Consider the following 20,838-nt stretch of genomic DNA (forward strand, 5'->3'; position numbering starts at 1 on the left):
CCAATGACTTGTGTCAAAACAGTGGCCTTAAGCTTAATGCCAAAAAATGCGTCGCCATTCTCTTCGGGAAAAACTCAGTTACCACTAATTACCACATCGATGGGAGCTCACTGAATACTGAAGGCGCTATAACAGATCTGGGGACACAGGTTGACAGCAACTTCTCCTTCAACCACCACATTACCACTGTGGTCAGAAAGTCCTTCTATGTGGCACATCTCATTACCAAGAGTTTTGCATCCAGGAAGAATGAGATCATTATCTCTCTCTACTCTTTCCTCATTAGGCCAATCATCAAGTATAATGCCCCATTTGGCATGTACCTCACTAGACACATGCAACAGCTGGAACAGCCACAAAAGTACCTCACAAAGAGGATCTTAGGACTTAAACACATGTCCTACATGGACAGACTCAAAAAACTCCAGCTATTCTCTGTCTCATATCATCTAATAAGTGGAAATCTCTGTTTGACTTACAAGGCCATGTCTGACCCAGCTCTGTTAGAAATGCTACATCTAAATAAACCTCAATCCCTCCACACCAGAGACCTCAACCTCATTACCACAATCAATAGAACATGCTAGAGGGACAGGTTCATAACCTGAGACTGCCCATTCTCTGGAATAGACTTCCCATACATGTCAAGCAGAGCACCTCATTGGCCCTCTTCAAGAGAAATCTTGATGAGTGGATGGGAAATAGGAAATTCACCCTGGGGATCACGCCAGTGGCTCTACTTGATAGACGCACTGGGAACTAACGTCTGGTGGCACGATGCCAGTGCACTTCTATGGGCTAGGCTTGTAAAGGCTCCAGGGCTATTAGCCTAGTACACACCTACAAACCTATGAATCTGACAGGAGTATGCTAAGGACTCTCCCCCGAGTCTAGGTCTTAATCAGAAGAGTTCTGCTCCCTAGGCCTCTTAAGTAGAGTAGATGACCAAGGGGGAGCATGGACAGAAACTCACATGTGAGGCTTCAAGGCCATGAGTGCATTAAACAACCCATGTGCAAAATCCTGCTATTTATGCTGGGGATCTTTGGAAGCAAGGGAGATTTGCTTAGTTTTCTGCTTCTTCTTTAGAGGGATGACAGCCCTAAACACCTTAGGAGGTTCAAATCCTTGTCGACACTCAATCAATACAGTGAAAATATCCTCCAAACAAGAATCTGTGGAATGCCTCTAGGTCCTTCAGGAATGATCAGATGAGGTTCCCTCTCAACATCAGTAATGGACATCTGCAGAGCCTCTGTCGATGTTTAAGAAGCCAGATCCATGCCATCCTCTGATGCAGTTGCAGCAGAGGAATCTGATGGAACAATGGGACGATCCTCCAGGATTTCACCAGCCTCGAGAGAGAGATGTCTGGGAAGGCAGTACAGCAGCCAAATCTGACCTAACATTTTTGGTCTTCTTCTTGGCAGATGGCTGATCCTCAGAATGGGACAATTTCACCATACCACCCTGCACCAAAACTCAAGGCATTGGTTCTCCAGGTAGACAGACAAGGAGGAAAGACAACTACGAAGGGTCTTAGAACAAATGCTTGACAATTAGAGCACTTAGTATGGCTGTGAGAATCACTCAAGCAAAAAAGACACTGCTTGTAATGGTTGTTCTAGGGACTCTGTCTCCCACACTGACATTTTCCCTTTCTGGATGACATGTACACTCACAAACCAAAAGAAAAATGAGATAAGAAGAAAACCCAACATGGTACAAATCTGAAAATAGCTTGGTAACCAGCGCAAACAATGGAGCATTCAGACTGATGATCAAAGATGGTGTTCAAACTAGTGGCAATGAAGTTCTGAGGTATGTACATCTGTAGATCACCTTTATGCCCTATGCCTTCAGCGGAGAGCATACGTGTGATGTACAATATCTATAAAAATCTAAGGCTTTGGTATACCGTCCAGATGTTGGGCTACCCTTGGCAGAGAATTGTTTTAGAAAAGAATACTGTAGCAGTGATATGGGAGGACATCTAAATGCTGATGCAATCTTTTGCACTTTGTATAAGATATAAACAAATATTCATATAAGATATCAACAGATATTCATATGAAACAAATTTTCCTATAACCACCTCTGGGAAAAGCCCAAATTAATTCATATTTCCTACAAAGAATCTTAGAAAGATCCATAGTACATATTTTTCCCTGCACCCTCCTTTATTCACTAATTAATACTCTCATTCTGAAATCATTGTTTCACAGGAGAAAGTTTATTTAAAGGATATGTGTGAGTGTGTGTGTGTGTGTGTGTGTGTGTGTGTGTGTGTGTGTGTGTGTGTGTGTGTGTGTGTGTGTGTGTGTGTGTGTATCAAAAAATGCAGCAAACATCACATATTTCTCCTCCCTTCAGACAGTACAACCACAGAGTAAGAAAGTTAATGTGGGAGATATGGGGGGTATAATGCCTCATAGGATGGGGTAGAGGGGTGCCCCCTGCAAAAACAAGTACTTTTAATGGTTATATGGCAACTAACTGATGGGACTATCATTGAGTAATATTCCATCAATCTTCTAATCAACAAACTCCACTCCATGGGCCTTCACTTGATCCCTGCACCCCCATACCACTGCATCTCTATATATAAGGGTGGAGAAGAAACTTCCAAATCCGCAATCTGTTTTATACACCTTGCAAATAATCCATGTGCCTGTTTGTTGTCCAAAAACTTTCTGTTGATTTTGCAGTTGACCAATAGGTACACCAACCAGGAGGGGGATCCCCTTAAACAAATAGTATCGTTTCTTTGATGCACTTGCATGTTCACAGTAGTCAGAGTGTGAGTATGTTGATTATGCAGTTTGTTTTTCTGCTATACTACTGCACAGCCTGAAAAGTAAAGCTGAAGAGTTGACAGCACATCACGTCAAGTTTATCTGCATTATTTCTATAGTCTGAATACAAATGTTACCTGGTATCAGAACTCAGAAGTAAAACAAAACAGAAATTAGAGAAATATGAAATTCAATGGTTCATATGAAAAACAGTGTGGCTCCATCCACTAGAAGGCCTGGAAAATGTAGTTCTTGACATTCAATTTATTCTAGACTGTGAAAAAAGTATCTGAAAAAATGAGAATGTACAATGTGCCAAGTTTCTAAGTGCTGCAGGGGAAGAAGCAGTGAAAGCTTATAACATGTTTTAGTTTTTATAATACCTTTACTGAAGTACCAGTAAGACACAGGCAAACCTACATTTATATAAATGAAAACAAACTATATTAACATGTTCACAGTCACAAACAGTATACATCACATATATTTTTTGTATAATTATCATCAATCCAGCATTACATAAATTCCTGCCTTCCCTTAAACCTCACTCCTCCTCCTGAACAGTATTCTGCAAGTATTGTTCCCACAATTTCTACTTTTCTAAGTAATTTGGTCCAACCCTTTTTTTAAAGATCCCACTTCCAGTTCTTTTATCTCTGTTACAGTATTCAGTACTTCAAATACAGTTGGTTTAGATTTGAATTTCATTTTCCAGTAATTGCTTTTTTGGCAGCCATCAGAATTAGATTTAACAAGGTCTTGCTATGTCTAGGCAATTCAGATCCTGTATCCCAGCTCAAAAAAATATTTCCTTTGGTAACACTCGTTTGCTCACCCAATATTACTGACAGAGTGTTCTGTAGGGAATTTTTAAAGTCTGCAAAACTCATATTATAATTATTTTTGTTGAATTAACTCTGCTTTGTATATGATTCTAAGTGCTTATTGTTTAATCTACAATTCATTGAGGTTAATACTTATATTCTTGTATTTTTTCATGCATTTTTTATGCTAATATATGATTTATGACATTTATAATATTACTTGGGATGTTTTTTATTGTATTTTAACACTGGAAGTTTTAATTTGTTCTTTATCTATATGTCTTTTTAAATTTTAATTGTTCAATTGTTTAATTGAAGTGGGTGTTGTATATAAGTTGTCCTTTATCAACCATTAAGTGTCTGATGAAGTCAAGGTGTTTTTGACGAAAACGTTGTACTTGTACTTACTGGCGTTAATAAAGTGAGGGGTTGAGGTCTTCCTGGACTGATATTATTTGAATTTTGGTTTATTTTGGTTTATTTATCAGCAGAGTCTCTTTTTGGGTATTTTTGGTCTGTTATGGAGACTCGGAAGGGGGAGACCAAATCCACTGAAACCATTGATGTCGGGTTCCGGTCCGAAGTGGGCGAAATCCGCAAACTTACAGGGCAATTGACTCAACTTATTGATATTTTGTTACCCTTGGGACAAGGGCTTCAATCCTTCATTACAGGACACATAGAGGTATCTTCCGTTGGACCTAATACCCAAAGTGGTCCACCTACAACTGAGCGGAATAATGGTATGAACCAGCAACCGGAAAGAGGTATTCAGGCTGATTCTGGTGATTTTTTACTAACGTCTGCAGTTTTACGGGTTCACGGAAATGGTACTACACTTTCCTCTACTTCCAGAGATAATACAAACTTGGACATGCCGTTGTCTTCTTTTGAGGACTGGTTTCTTGCCAAATCGCGTTTCGAATATGTGGATAATAATTCTAACAACAGGGCTGACAATCATACATTTTCTGAAAGTTTGGCTGTACTGGAGTCTGCCTTATACAGGTACAAAACTTTACAACTTGACAATATGTATTTCAACAAATGTTTAAACAAGCGTATAGTCCCTAAGGGGCTTCGCATTTGTAAATATCCCAATAGTGTGATCAATGGCAGTGACTTTCATAAAGACTTAATTCGAGCCTTTGATAATTGTGGACTCGAGATTTTTCAAGCTATTGTAAATAAAAATGAAAAAGATATTTGTGCATTGCATAAAGAAATTGAAAAATACAATGATTATGTAACCTCTGATCTTATGTTTACTGTAGAACTGGAGAAGAAAAAGTATTATGATATAAGATCACAAATTGATAAGAAATGTGAAGTGGTACTCTCTAGAAAGTATAAGAAACTTAATAGAGACATTCGTGAATATCAGGAAGGTAGACAATATCCAGTACCACCACCCACGCATTCTGGTTTTATTAGAGGGGGAATCGATCATTCAGGTAGCAATCGACAGGAATCCCTAATACATGAAGAAGTAGCTGAGGGAGGGGTAGCAACACAGGACAATGAGCAAGGACATGAACCCCTACCTAGGAGGTCTGAAAGAATACGTAATCAACATAATTATCAGGGTCCCAATCCTTTTCCCATGGGCTATCACCCCCACAGGGGAGGTGGGGGATACGACAGGGACAGAAGGCAGCACAAGAACCAGAAATGGTAAATTAATTACCAGCTATTATTACTCAAACTCAGGTGGGTGATTGTAGTATATACACCAAAACAGGGTATCACATATACAATTATAGTGACCTTTTAGTCAACGACACATTCTTCGAGTTGTTTACTAAGGGTTTCAAATATGTACCTAACAGAAGTAGTAACATCGTTAAGGTTATTTTAGACCTTAAAATTTTTATTAGAAAGCTCAATTTGGAAAATATCTTTGGTACTACTGTACACTGTCAGGATTCTACTCCCAATAGATCTAGCACATTCAACCCCCCTTTACATCCTCAATTGAGGAATCTGGAGTACAGAATGGAAAAACAAATTAGAACAACTATATCAAACAACGAACGTTCCCCCAACTTGACAAAGGCAGAATTTGAATTGCTCAATGAACTAGGTCACAATCCTAATGTCAGGGTTATGGAACCTGACAAAGGGGGTGGTACGGTTCTTATGGATAAGATGTTGTATGAAAGTAAGATGCATGCTATACTACATGATGTAGCTAGATATACACCGGTTTCTATTAGTGAAATTCACATTTCATACAAGAAAATAGATTTGGCCATCAAGGACTTATTTGATCAGGAAGTTATAGATTTTAATACTTATCGCTTTCTAGAAAACTAGAATCCTAGAGTGCCTACGATTTTCGGGGTGCCAAAAATTCACAAGGACACAGGTAACCCACCTTTGAGGCCCATTGTTTCAGCTCAGGGTTCAAAGACTCACCCCCTATCCAAATATTTGGATTGGAAATTGAAAAATTTGTGGGGAAGGGAACATCATTTACTCAAGGATTCTTGGGAATTTTTATGCAAGTTTAAACCTGAGTTTAACGTACTTAATTTGCAATGTCTTACCATTGATGTGGTTGATCTTTTTTCAGTAATACCTCATGATATTGGATTATTATGGGTGGAGGAAGCCCTTAGGGAAAATGATATTTTTCTTGTTCTGGAATTGATTGAATTGGTGTTATACAATAATTTCATCTATTTCGCAGGAGAATATTTTAAACAACTAACAGGTGTAGCCATGGGTGCCAATTGTGCCCCTACCTATGCTGATATCGTTTTATCAGTATGGGAAAAAAAGTTTGTTGTCAACAGTAGATTCAGGAGTAATTGGATATTTTATTCCAGATTCCTGGATGATATCTGTATTTTCTGGACGGGCTCTACTAGCACCATAGAAGAATTCATTGGTTATCTTAATTCTACCACTGAATTTTTGACCTTTACCTATCAGATACATTCTGAAAGGATCAACTACCTGGATGTGACATTAAATAAGTGTGACATTGGTTTTCAATCTTGCATTTATAGAAAACCTACATTTTCAAATAGCTATATTCATTTTTTGAGTTCACACCCTAGGTATCAGAAGAAGGGTATCGTCAAGGGTCAGTTTGTCTGGGTATCCCGCATGACTTCAGAGGAATCACAATATCAAACTGAATGTGTTAAACTTACAGCTATGTTTAAGGAAAGGGGTTACCAGGATGACCTTATAGCTAGTGTCAAACAGGAGGTACAGGATGGTAGGTTAACCAAATTTCGACACATTTTGGGAACAACAATTTCTACTTTTCTAAGTAATTTGGTCCAACCCTTTTTTTAAAGATCCCACTTCCAGTTCTTTTATCTCTGTTACAGTATTCAGTACTTCAAATACAGTTGGTTTAGATTTGAATTCCATTTTCCAGTAATTGCTTTTTTGGCAGCCACCAGAATTAGATTTAATAAGGTCTTGCTATGTCTAGGCAATTCAGATCCTGTATCCCAGCTCAAAAAAATATTTCCTTTGGTAACACTCGTTTGCTCACCCAATATTACTGACAGAGTGTTCTGTAGGGAATTTTTAAAGTCTGCAAAACTCATTTTACTCCCAAAACATGTGTTCCCTGTTACCTCTTTCTTCCCCATCACACCTCCAGCACTTGTCATGTACATGAGGAAAAATTCTTTGGAGTCTGCGTGTGGTATAAAATTACCTATGCAAATACTTTCAAACAAAAGTCCTAAATCTTCTAGACTTTGTTGCATATTTGGAGTCATGCATATATCCTCTCATTGTTCCTTGTAAATTGCTTATTCAGTCTCTCTTCCCAATCTTTTCTAACCTCCTCTGATAGATTTCTATAGTTATTGCACAGTATTTGTATAACCTAATAATTATCCTTTTTAACAGCTACTTCTTTTCTAGATTCAGCTAAAAACTCTACCATAGCAGGTCTTTTACGTAGGATTTCCATATCCTTTTCTCATTGCCTGTACTCTGATAACAATCCATGATGCAGAAAACACTCTCTAGCCTGCAGTCCAAACATCTTCTTGGCCACACAGTTTCCTTTTAAAAGTAAATAAACTGGTATTGCCAAATCAGCTGAGAAAATAGATATTGAAAAAGAAATACATGTATCTTATCTAGAAATGGTCATGTGTAAGGAAAGTACATATGACCTGCTATTTTGGCCAGAAATGTCCATGCAGGTAGATCAAATAATTTAGAATTATTATGTATAATGTTTACCACAATAATAATTCACAAGAAGTAGTCTCAGCTTATTCTTTTCCAAGTAAACTATGAGTAAAACTTGTACGATTTAGTTTAGTATCTAGAAGTTATACAGTCTATCTTTGTTGATTATTAATTAAAAATTCCAGAAGTCCTGAAGTTAACTGACACTATAACTCAAGGGCTGTGATTCACAGAGAAGTGCAGCATGCCTGCACAGTGCTAATTCATATGGAAATCACTGTGCAAATTGTCTGAAAGCTTATTATGGATGTTACAGGTAAGAGATGGTACCAGTATTCTAAACAAAAGGTCACACAACAGTAGAACTATATCAGCATAACATCAGAAGCAGTACAAGCAGCTACGTGCACTGCCACATCACATAGTGACAGCCAGTTGCACAGAGCGAATGGTATGGCAGCATAGCACAGCGCAGTACAGCACAGCAAAATGGCCAACATGAACATCAGCTGTGTGTGGTCAAATGGTAGACAAAGATAGAGAGAGAGAGAGAGAGAGAGAGAGAGAGAGAGATGCAAACTATAAAGCACTTCCTGAAGAAGTTCTAGAGCAATTACAAATGCTATGTGGATTTATAGTTACCATTATTGGAATACAGAAATACTTTACAGCACATTACTGGACTATAGCCTGCTCACCTACTAATGGATCAGATATTAAAATTAGGGATTCCAATGTCTACTTTTTTCTGATGGCTAAGGATGAATGAGGTTTAAGAGAGACTGAGGTAGAACAAGTCAAGGCAAAGATTTTACAATAGTCTGTTCAAGGCTCTTTCTGATTTGTTGGAAGGCGATAAGGTGAACATACAGCAGAACTGCTAGCAGAAAGAATCTGAAGCAGTTGTTTAGAGAAAAGATGAGCAGCCAGGGGCATATACTTTTAAAAGTTTAGATGGCAAAGTACTAAAAGAAGCAGAGGAATGACTGGCAAATGTAATGAATGTGTGACACAAAGAGACTTAGTCCAAGACATTTCAAAGTATGCTGAAACATTCATGAGATATTCCAGAGAGAAGATTTAAAAGAACAGCAGCCAAAACTGTCACAAGAGTCACCAAGAAATGAATTTGTTTAAGTAAACAATTGATAAATAGTTGAGTGAGTTAGTCCAAGTCACCAGGTCCAGGATTACATACTGTGATCACAGATGAGTTTATGGTCACATCCTCAAACTGCTTGAGAAACAGAAGGCCATAAAAGAAACCAGCTGATAATGGTAACAATTCATAAAAATATAAGAACTGTAAAATGTAATACATCCTACTGAGCTATTTCGGTTAACATCTTAATTATGCTGAAATACTAAAGTAATGAAATCTGATAGTTTATGCAATATTAGAGTATATATTGTTTTACAGTGAAATCAGTATATGAAAATACATGTCAAAGAAACAGTATAAAATTATTTATTATCCAATATTACGCAAAAATGCCGACTCATAATGTAAATGATTTGGCTTCAGATAAAGGGGGAAGGGTTAACATACCATGCTATTTCTAATATTGCTAATATGTGTATATATACATACAAATGTGTGTGTGTGTGTATATATATATATATATATATATATATATATATATATATATATATATATATATAAAACTTTGATATATATATATATATATATATATATATATATATATGGGATCCGGACACATGCTCAACTAGCATATGTCCGAATCACAAAACATCAAACACACATACACGAAAGTGCTTAACATCGACAAGTGCTTCCGCACGGTGTTTGTTTCAGAGATCGGACTACAGTGCGGGTAAGGGAAAATTCCCTTTTCTCCACTGTAGTGCGATCTCGGAGTGAGAATAATAAAGTGGGGGGGGGTGTGGGGGGTAAGGCCCCCACATGGGGGGTGCAGGGGGGCAAAGCCCTCCTGCAGAAACATAGATTTTTTTTTTGAACTACACATACACGGAAGCACTTTTTGATGTTAAGTGCTTTCGTGTATGTGTGTTCGATGTTTTGTGATTCAGACATATGCTAGTCGAGCATGTGTCCTAGAACCACACATACACATACATATATATTACTGCCTTTATTCAATTACCAGCATTAAGTCGTGTACTCTGGTTTCCTGCTGTACTACTGCACAGCCTGAAAGGTAAACCTGAAGTTAGCAATCACCTTCTGTCCCTCTCCATTATTTCTATATTTTTAATCCAAATGTTACAGCACCCAGATAAGAAAAGTGCACTGTGACAGTTACAGAGACCTAAAACAGCTCTGCTCTAACTATGACTGAGTAATTGTTCAGCTTTTTGTTTACCAAACTTCTCATGCCCCTAAAACTGTCCTCCCTTTTTGGTCTTTGCTTTCAGTAACCCTGTCTAATTTCTCACTTTTCTCACTAATGTCTTTGTTACTTGTCCCTCTCATTGGATTTTTGTACCCTTGTACAAAGAGTTGATGCTTACTCATCACTTGTGCTCAGTGACACAGTGATTGCTAACTGATGAAATATTTGAATGCATATAATTACTGATCCATTGAAGGTCATAAAGGGAATTTATCACTATATAACAGTTTAAATAGAAATTATATTCTACTTTTTGTCATTTTCTAAACATGCTCTATTTATTGTACCTATCACGGTTTGTTGGTATTTTCATGTTGTATGGTGGTGTCCCTTTTTGAGCCACTTTATTGTCCGCTCGTGTCCACTTCTCATCCTATCCTGTTGCCCAAGTGTCATTTAATTTTATTTTCTACTACTGAAAAATGAAGCTTTGGAAAGATACTTTGCCTGTTTCTACCACTTCCTGTCCATAATATAGTCCTTTGTTGATATATATTAATTGCATAACAAATCTTTCATGTCTACTGCACACTAAATAGCCCCCTTTGAACAAAATATTGGGAGATCTGCTAAACATTTCAGGTATACTAAACATAATATAAGCTTATACAACAGGCCAAAGCAAGTAACTCATTCACTGTTCAAATGCTTGGGACTAACATGGGGTGCAGGATGTCACAGAATATGTTGAGCACTTCAAAAGTCATAGCATTTGCCCAGTAATGAGTGCCTAATCAAGGTTCTATTATCTGACAAGACTGGATATGTGAACATAGCAAATTCTGGAACTTACCTGAAATACAGAGTTCCTGAAAGGACACAGATTGTGGGTATTCCTGTAATCCACACTTCTCATTACCATTAAGGCTACTGACTGAATTGTTTGATGGGGTTTCTGGTTGTTTATGAGAAATGAGAGGATGCACTAACAAAGTGGAAGCAACATGCATATCAGCTGGACTTCCCTGTTCACTGGTTCCATGACAAGACTGACAATCTTCTGACTCCATAGGATCCATACTTGACTCTCTGCTATATGCTGGTGTATTACACATAACTGGATTCTGAGACGTAGGAGAACTTAGCTCAAATATGTCTTGTCCAGGTATGGCTAAGATATTTCTTAACGTGTAACATCTTGATTCTTGCACGGGTGCACCGGTTACTGATTTCACAATGTTATTTTCTGTATCTGGATTCTCTGTACAGTAGGAGTCTGAACTAATGTGTAGGTTACTGAGGTCTTGTAATCTGTCATGATCTAAAGAATGAAAGAAAGAAAGAAATGGATTAAATGCTATACATTTTTGCTTCTTGTAATTCTTCACTTTTTAAGTAGTAAAGAGAGGGAAAACTGATAAATCCTGAACACTAGTGGTGCTTGGAACTTTTGTGGTATTAGTGAATGTCTCCTTATACTTCTTGGACAAATATTACTGTGGTGGTGGTGCTGCGGTAGCGTTGTTGCCTCACAGTAAGACGCTGTTCGGTTCGATTCTCAGCTAGAGCGTCTTCTGTGTGGAGACATGCATGAATGGGCGTACCTTCATTGAAGGTTGTGCGTCAGAGCTGGCAACTCGGTACGTAAAAATCTACTGCCAATCATTAGCGGACCGGAGTTCCGCTGTGGCGACCCCTAACTGGGAAAAGCCGAAAGACACAAACAAACTTCTTGGACAAGTATTCACATTTGTTCTTTATATATTACCTTCAGATCATATTCAAAACAGTCTAATATTCACTTATCTATTCCAGTCAGCAAGTTTTAAGTAGTCTCAAAAAAATGTGGTTGTTTTGGCATAGTGTTGCATGCACTGACACTTCTGTGTTTTTGCATGTTCAGTTGTTGTTGTGTCTTTCGGCTTTTCCTGGTTAGGGGTTGCCACAGCAAGAACTCCGGTCCGCTAATGATTGGCAGTAGATTTTTACGCGCTGAGTTGTCAGCCCTGGTGCACAATCTTCAACGAAGGTATGCCCATTCACGTATGCCTCCACACAGAAGACGCTCTAGCTGAGAATCGAACAGGACAACATCTTACTGTGAGGCGACATTCAGTACTACACCAAAATGTTTAGAATTCTAGTTCATACACTCAATGCCTGAGTGACACATTGAAAACATCTAAGTGCATGTTGTGTAATGGAATAAACAACATTCATCAAGTGTCACAGGAGTTGATAAAAGTTGTGAATGTGACCTCTTCTAACATGACTGACTAATGCATTCAACCATGCACTAAGATATCTGCACGTATGTTACCATGGAATGCTACATGCTGCCAAGCAATACTCATAGCAAATTGTAGGCTTATTCAGACAACAGATATGCATACTTTGTTCTGTGGAAAACACTTTGTTCTGTGGGAAACAAGACACTGTACCACTGTGGGCTAAAGAATACCTGGAAAGTCTCATAACTCTCACTGGAGAAGTGCCTACCCCTTTATTTATTGTTGTCCAAATTATATAGGTAGAAAGACAAGGGGTAACCTGTAATCTTACTGAGTGGATAGCATTCCTAGTACTTGTGTGACAGGTTGTAACAAGACTGTCCTGAACTCTGTCACTCTAAGCCATACACAATTAAAACTGTCCACTTCAACGTGCAGCAAAGATAGAATGACACACTGCTGAATCTAGTGATAAATCCATGTGCAGTAATATCTTACAAATAAGACCTATGCAAGCCACTATTAATAATTTTATACTATTGTAACTATTTATAAAACAAGTCTACGTCTGTCTTTCTGGGAAGCTATCTTTGACAATACTTGTAACCAAATACATTAATTACAATGCATTAGCAGTAGGATAGTATGCTTACATTTTCTAGCAACACAACTGCATACTATGTATGGAGAGATGTAAGCAGTTCCCAGAAGGGGTCTTCCATCTTAGACCATCAAGAAAAGAGATTGGTCCAGCATGGGATCTCAACTATGTTCTAGAAAACTTCTACTACCAATCAGTTCCTATCCTGGAGGACATTGTTTTTGGTGGATATTACTTCTGTTGTATGTAATTCATTGTAGTGATCTTCTAGAATATGTTGCATGTCATATAATGAAACTTAATTACTATGAAAATAATGTGCATACTGACTGAAGAAAGTAATCACCATAACCATTGCAAATCCAACATAGGCACAGAAAGAAGTCTAAGTTACAGCTGCCAGCAGAGATCTTCCACCCTACCAACATCAGTAAGACACATGCAAAAAAAACCAAAAAAAAACAAAAAAAAAAAACAAGCATTTAAAAAAATAATTCAAACTCACTGCTGGGACTTCAGGAATCTGCAAGTATCCTCACATAAACAGTAGGATGCATGCACATTTCTGTGTCCTTAAAAGAAAAACAGTGACATAAACTGTTTGATAACTAATATGCTGTGTAAGCATCATCATGTATGTGTCTCATGCATATGCAGTACAGTAGGAAGCCATCCCCAGCCATGGACTACGGCATAGAAAGACTACAGAAAGAAATGCAGACGTACAATGTTACTATTTAAAAAGGTAAGCAACTTCTTTTTCTAAAATAATTGAGGTACATTATAGAAATAATCTATGGCTGGATATGGATAATATAGGATTTACCCATGGCTGGCTTTATTTGATTGCTCAGGACTTTACTCCCATAATCAAACCATACCAACCATGAGCAAATTATGCATTATCCACATCTTGTCATGGATTATTGCTTAACTAATCTCTGGAAATTGTCACATTACAAAAAGAGGGTTTTGTTTATCAACAGTTTGCTGTGATACACCATGTTTAGGAGTTACATCAGTTGATAGTTATGCACACCTTATTACCAAATATTTTGATGATTTGCTCTACAGCAGTTGATATCCCCTTATGTCACTGTCTGCTGTCTGTCTGGAAGCTTTATCTACCTACTGTAGCCTAAACAGAACATTAGTAATTATGTCCCTTCTTTTCTGGACAGAGCACTTTACCATGTTCAGCTGAGTAAAGCTGAAAGGAAACAACAAACTCAGACTTGGAGAATGATAAACCATTTAAAACCGTTTAATAAAGTGCAAATCAAAAACTAAGTTTTGTGGTAAAAACCCTTCTTCAGTGCAAGTAAAATAAAATAAGTTGGTTCACATTTATAAGGCTTTCTAGATGCCAGAAAAATACAAATTCAGAGAACCAGAAAGGAAATCAATCAGAAAAAGTGAAGAAAAAACACTAACTGTGAAGAATTCTGCAGCTGTTCAGCAAAAAGCAGCGCAAGCTCCAGCTTTGGTGTAAGGCATGTCTTCCAGTAATCTACAGGAAAAAAATGTCAAATGTACTCAGAGGTGATTAAAATAGATTAAACACTGATGGAGTATATTAGCTCAAATAACAAAAGGCTGGCAAATGGAAGAAGCTTTAAACAGATATTCAGATGGGAACTGCAAAAATCGGAGGTCAAAATTAAGAAAAGGTTGGCTGAATATGACACTATTCAATAAGAGAGGTTTAAAAAAAATAATAGTAATAGAATTAGAGGGTTTAGCTTGTAGGGAAAACCTGACTGTATCAATTTTATGAAAGCACAAATAAGCAACTAGGATGGTATTCCACAGCAGGTGTTGTTCATTGAAAGATCACATTGTGTGTATGCTACAAACCTGGTTATGAGAAAGCAACCTAGACCTTTACTAGTAAATATGCAATCCTACCAGCAGAAGAAGTTGATTCTAACAAAACTGTGGTAGAAGGGCAAAGTACAAAAGATGGGAGACAGTAGAGGGTTTGAGGAAAATGACTACTCACTGTGCACCAGGCAGAAGAGGAGTAATTGTATTCTACTAATCATGGAATTTTGAGAAGCAGGCATGAGATTCAAACTGCTACACCCAGCAATCTTCAGAATATTCTTTCCTGGAGGGACAAAAACATTTTGGATGCAGAATTTGCTAAGGAGGAAATACAGAAATGTGTCCAACAAAAAGTGAGCTGTGAAACACAAAGATATTCTGTGTTTTATTCTTCTGGTAATAAAGAGAACAGAGAGACAGTGCTGATGAGATCTTTTCCAATGTTTCAACAGAAAATACTTGCAAGACAAAAAAAACAGAAAATACTTGCAAGACAGAAAAAACAGAAGAGTTGAATAGAAGAACCAAGAATATGTTGGCAATGAAACAAAGGCTGAATTTGGGAAATGGAGATAAACAGGAATAAAACCAGCAACTCAGAAATTAACAAATAAATGTTGGATTACTAAGCATTAATTATATTTATGAAACATGACAGAACAAGCAAACCTGGAAATATTGGACTTTTTTGACTTTGTTAAACTTGTAGGGGACTCTAAAGCATATGCCCCACTTCATGCTATTAATGGTTGGAAGAACACTTAAGAGAGGAGAAAAGGAGGGAGAGAGTTAACTGTTAAGTAAAACAAAATGTTTTTCTTAACAGTAGTATTTTTATAGTGCATGATATAATCTGCATGCTATAAAGTTTTCGCAGTTATTTTCAAGTGTAACGGGGATACTAAAGTAAATAGGTGCCTCTATTTTCTTCCTTTCTTTTCTGTTTCTCTTTGTTCCGTTTTGAGAAGTGTGGGCACTGCAGCATAGGAAGGTGGGGGGGAGTCTGGTCAAAAGAGCATGACACAAGGAAAAACTGAGTGCTTTTTCTCATTCTTGCATAGGGGAATGACTGGACTAAGGCTTTTGGCTTGATCTAGTAATAAGTTTTAAGAGAAAGCAAATAAATAAAAAAGAACATTGAATATAACAAAGTTTTCCTCTAGCAAATAAATAAATGCTTGTAGTAGCAACTCCGTATCTGGTTATCATGTCTCCATGGAGACAATCTGATCAAGAGCAATCAAAACATAATACTTCTTTCTTTCAATGGTTAGGAGAAATGTTCTTGGAAAGCATTCAAGTGTTCTTACAATATGGGAAACTCAAAACCAAGAAAAACCAGGATAGGAGATGCTAAAAAAGCTTAAATAAAGCTTTATTCCTTTTCTTACAGTTGATAAAACCACACACCACGAACAGTTATGCAAATGAACGCCTTCCAAATCTCAGCGTTTTCGTCCTGAATGGACTTCAACAGTACTTACAATATGGGAGCGCAATAACAATAAGACAAAACCAGACAGTACATAGTAGAAGCACAAGCTGTGCCATATGTCTTAGCATGGATAAACTTCCTTTTAAGTTAACCCAAGTCTATGAGTGTAGCTGTCATTTTGAGACAGCTGTTCCTATTAGGAATGTAAAACTTCAATATCTGACAATGTACATAGTTTTGTGTTTAATATTAAGTTAATAGGCTTTAGAGATGTATTGGGGGTGTTTTTTGAGGGCTGTCGATAAAACAGAAAGTTTTGTAAGATGCAACACAGGCTCAAATTGATATGACAAGAAACAACCATATAAAAGATTAACCTGCCAAACATTAGTTTATGCATATAACACAAAAGCTGGAACTAGATACTTAACAAAAAAAGCTGTTACATATAAAAGGTGGGAATAATAATAATAATGACACTTTCTATATTATCTTTAAATGTTATGGTCTCACAGATATATACAAAAAAGAAAGAATAGTAAGTGAACTATATTAAAAAATGTAGAGTGCAAACAGCTATGCTACAGGAGACACATTGGAAAGAACTGAACATGTGAATTTCATAAAGAAGGGTTTTCAGGATGATTATTCAGTGGAATACCTGGGACTAGGGAAACGAGGAGTACTTATATTAATTGCAAGAGGAGCTCCAATAGTGATAGATGAGGATAAAAAAGATAATAATGGTAGATTTGTAGTACTAAGGGGATACTGACAAGGGAGGAGGATTACACTGGTATGTATTTATATTCCACATATTTCTGTGGAAGTATGGAAGCCAGGAGGGAAGAAAACTGACAAAGTTCTGGAAGTTTTTTCTAACAGTATTTTAAGAGAGGTGAAGCACCAACATCCTGGAAGAGAGCGGTGGTGGCTGTAATACCTAAAGTGCGTAAAGACCAATCAGATCTAGCTTCATACAGGTCCATTTCAATATAAACCACAATTATAAAGTGTTTATGTCTATAATGGCTAAAACAATGGCAAAGGTGATGCCAAAATCCATAGATATGGATCAATGTGGTTTTGTGGAGAGGAGGCAAACATTTGACAATATTAACAGAACATTGATGACCCAGAGGGAAGCAGAATGTAAAAAAATGCCACTGTTGTTGGTGGATCTTGATGCAGAGGAAGCATTTAACAAAGTAGCTATGAGTTTATGAGTAGGGTAATGGAAGCATTTACATTCCCTGATAAAATTATAAGGTTGATTAGCATGATATATGAGGGATCAGAGGTGAAAATTAAAGTAGGTGGGTTCCTCTCTGATAATTTCTGTTTGAGCAGAGGAACGAGGCAGGAATGTCCTCTTTCTCCTTTGTTATTTGCATTATATTTAATAGCAAAGAAAGTAAAGGTCTCGGAAATTCAGGGATATAATTGGTATGGTAGTCAAGAAAAGCTCGCTGTATTTGCAGATGATATTATTTTATACCCGATAAAAACCAGAAAAGAACATTTCAGTGTTGTGGAACATTTTGAGGCAGTTTCAAATCTTTTCAGGATACAAAATTAATGAAGCTAAAACAAAGGCAATAGCTGTACATTATGTACCCACATGCAAATTGGTTCAGCAATATCCATATTTATAGGGACATGATAAAATGAAGTACTTAGGAGTATGGATTAAAAAGGATTTTGGTGTGGCAGCTAAGGATATGTGGGAAAAGACTAAAAAGCTAATACAAAAACTGAGAAATTGGAAGCTCTGTTATATGGATATGGATAGTAACATACAAGCAGTTAAAATGTTTTTAGTCCCTTTAGTACTATACACAAGTCAGGCATATTTTTATCAACCAGAGGAGAAGTGGATAGCAATTAATAAAGAGATGAAGGATTTTATCTGGGAGGGGAAGATGGCAAGACTCAAGTAGGATAAGCTGATTCCTCCAATTAAACAAGGCAGTTTGGGATTACCTGATTTGAAGAAATATTTCAGAGCTGCACAGCTAATACTCCTATACATAGCACACGCAGAAAACAATAATTAATAGGGAAAGGGATGATGATAAAACAGGGGAGGCTCAAGAAACAAGGAGAGACTCGGATTTTGTATGCAAATACTTAAGGAGAATAACTATAACCATATAGAATATTATATTCATAAAGTAGCAGAAAATACTCTAAGAACAAAGCCAACTTGGGGATAGAGAAAGGAGATTCTGCCCATAGGGATGGCTGCAATTAGAGATATAGACAATAGGCAATTGGGGGGCTGGAATTTATTGGAGAAAACTGGCAAAAGAATCAAGGTATTGGGAGTAAATAATTAGAGAAGGAAAGGTAATAGAATGGGAAGAGGTGAAAATGTATTTGGACTGCAGGCTAGAGATTGCCTTCCCTATCAAGAATTGATATCAGAGTATAGGCAAAGAAAAAGCAATATCAGGATCCCAAGTGAAATGCCAGCACTGGTAAAGTTTTTAATAGACTCTAGAACAGAAGCTGCTGTGAAAAAAGGAATAATTAGTACATCATACAAAATATTGCAGAACTATAAGAATCAATCAGAGGAGGTAAGAAAGGACTGGGAAGTGAGACTGGATAAACAATTCACAGAGAAACAATGGGGGATATATGTATGCCTCCCAAATAGCCAACAAAGTCTGAAGATTTAGGATTTTTGCTTGGAAGTGTTTACATATGTAATTTTATACCCCAAGTAGACTCCAAATATTTTTTTTTCCTCAGGTAGACAGCAAATGTTGGAGGTGTGAAGGAGAAGAGAGAGATAATTGGGAACATATTTTCTGGGATTGTAATGAGTTGGCAGATTTTAAAGATATCCTACAGACTACTTTGTCAGAAATATAAGCAGTCCAACAATCCAACCACCACATGAAGGGATACAAAAAATAAATTTTAATGAGGTAAGCACTTTTACTACAACTGTAGCTTCATCAGACCACTGATAAAAAGTGCCAAAAAACTATTTAAACAAACAGTGATGTCAGAAAGCATTAACAAATCAGCATTCACATAAAACAACACACCCTCTTAAACAAACATTACTATAAAATTCAGCAGTATTTTTTGCATCCCTTCGTGTGGTGGTTGGATTGTTGGACTGCTTATATTCTCTGTATTGGATTTTACATTTCCAAACTTTACCCTGTGAGCTCTATCTGTTTTTTACTTTGTCAGAAATACTGGGTGAGCAAATTGGTGTAACTAAGGAAATGATTTTATGAGCTATGATACAGAATCAGAATTACCTCGACATATTAAGGCCTTGCTGAGTCTAATTATGGTGGCTACAAAAAAAGTAATTACTAAAAAAATGGAAATCAAAGTCTAAACCAACTGTACTAGAATGAGTGAATATAGTAACAGAAATAAAACAACTGAACTGGGTTCTTTAGACAAAGGTAGGAGCAAATTACATAGGGGCAGCAATATCCTAGACCTGGTCATTACCAACATGGGCAACCGGTGTTCCACACAAGCTGTCAATTCCTCATTGGTCAGATCTGACCACAAGCTAATCACCCTAGACATCCACATCACACCCCCACCCCCATTAGGGAAACCACCGTAAAAAATTTCTCCAAAGCCAACTTCACGCTTCTTAAGACACAAGTGGCAAACTTCACGAAACCCATGCTGACGGACAATAGAGGTATGACTGCTGAATCCTATACAAATGCACTTTATAAGCACTTACACGAGTGCATGGATCGTGCAATCCCTAACAGAACCAAGATGCTATCCTCCAAAAAAGGAAGCCAATCTGGTGGTCCCCTGCCATAAACAAACTCTACAACAGAAGAAAGAAACTGTTGCTAAAAAAGAGTAAAATCCTATGATTGGAGGAACTCCCTGGTCAGCCTCAATAAGAAGCTGAGATCCCTCAAAAAATCCTAAAAAGCTAGTTTTGAAAACAAAAGCACCACTGATTCTAAAGACAACCAAAAAGCATTCTATACCTATGTCAAGAATCTCAATGGCAACACTCAGATCTGCTCTGAGTTACAGCACAATGGCACTAAATATACAGAACCAATTGATATTGCCAACATCCTGGCAGATAGGTTCAGTGCTAACTTTACCCCTCTCTCACCCCCTAAAAGGCCTATCTCTATACTGGAAGAATGCAAAGTTCCTATAATCATGGCTGCACAGGTAAAAAAACACACTCTCCAAAGCCAAGAACACAGCATCCATGGGACATGACAACACCCCAGGCAGTGTTCTACATGAACTACAGAATGAACTGGCACTCCACCTAAGTACCATGTTCAATCATAGCCTCACCTCAGGCTTTGTATCCACTGAATTGCACACAGCAATGATTATCCCACTCCTCAAACGGGAAGCCACCACAGACCCCGGGAACTACCACCCCATGAGCCTGATGAGCCTGGACTGCAAGGCTATGGAATGTATCATCATGGAACTTATAAACAATGACATTGGTAATCTCCAAAATCTGGACCCTACCCAGTTTGGGTTTGTAAAAGGCAGATCATGTCTTCTAAACCTGATAGACTTCTTTGAAGTGGTCACCAAAGCTGTAGATGAGGGTAAGGTGGTTCACACAGCCTATCTAGATCTCGCCAAGGCTTTCAACACCA

The 20,838-nt window shown here is 37.5% G+C and overlaps 1 protein-coding gene across 2 annotated transcripts in view; it reads right to left on the bottom strand.

The window, feature by feature from the left end:
* Positions 1 to 20,838, bottom strand: part of LOC122809069 — a 553,596-nt gene that overhangs the window by 467,548 nt on the left and 65,210 nt on the right. For both annotated transcript variants that reach the window (XM_044080283.1, XM_044080284.1), the window contains exon 2: positions 10,958 to 11,425. In XM_044080283.1, coding sequence (XP_043936218.1) covers positions 10,958 to 11,425 — 468 coding nt within the window. The remainder of the gene's footprint in view (positions 1 to 10,957; positions 11,426 to 20,838) is intronic.

This window comes from Protopterus annectens, chromosome 8.part0 (genome assembly GCF_019279795.1).
Source record: "Protopterus annectens isolate FY-2018-M chromosome 8.part0, PAN1.0, whole genome shotgun sequence".
In the NCBI taxonomy this organism is placed as follows: Eukaryota; Metazoa; Chordata; order Ceratodontiformes; family Protopteridae; genus Protopterus; species Protopterus annectens.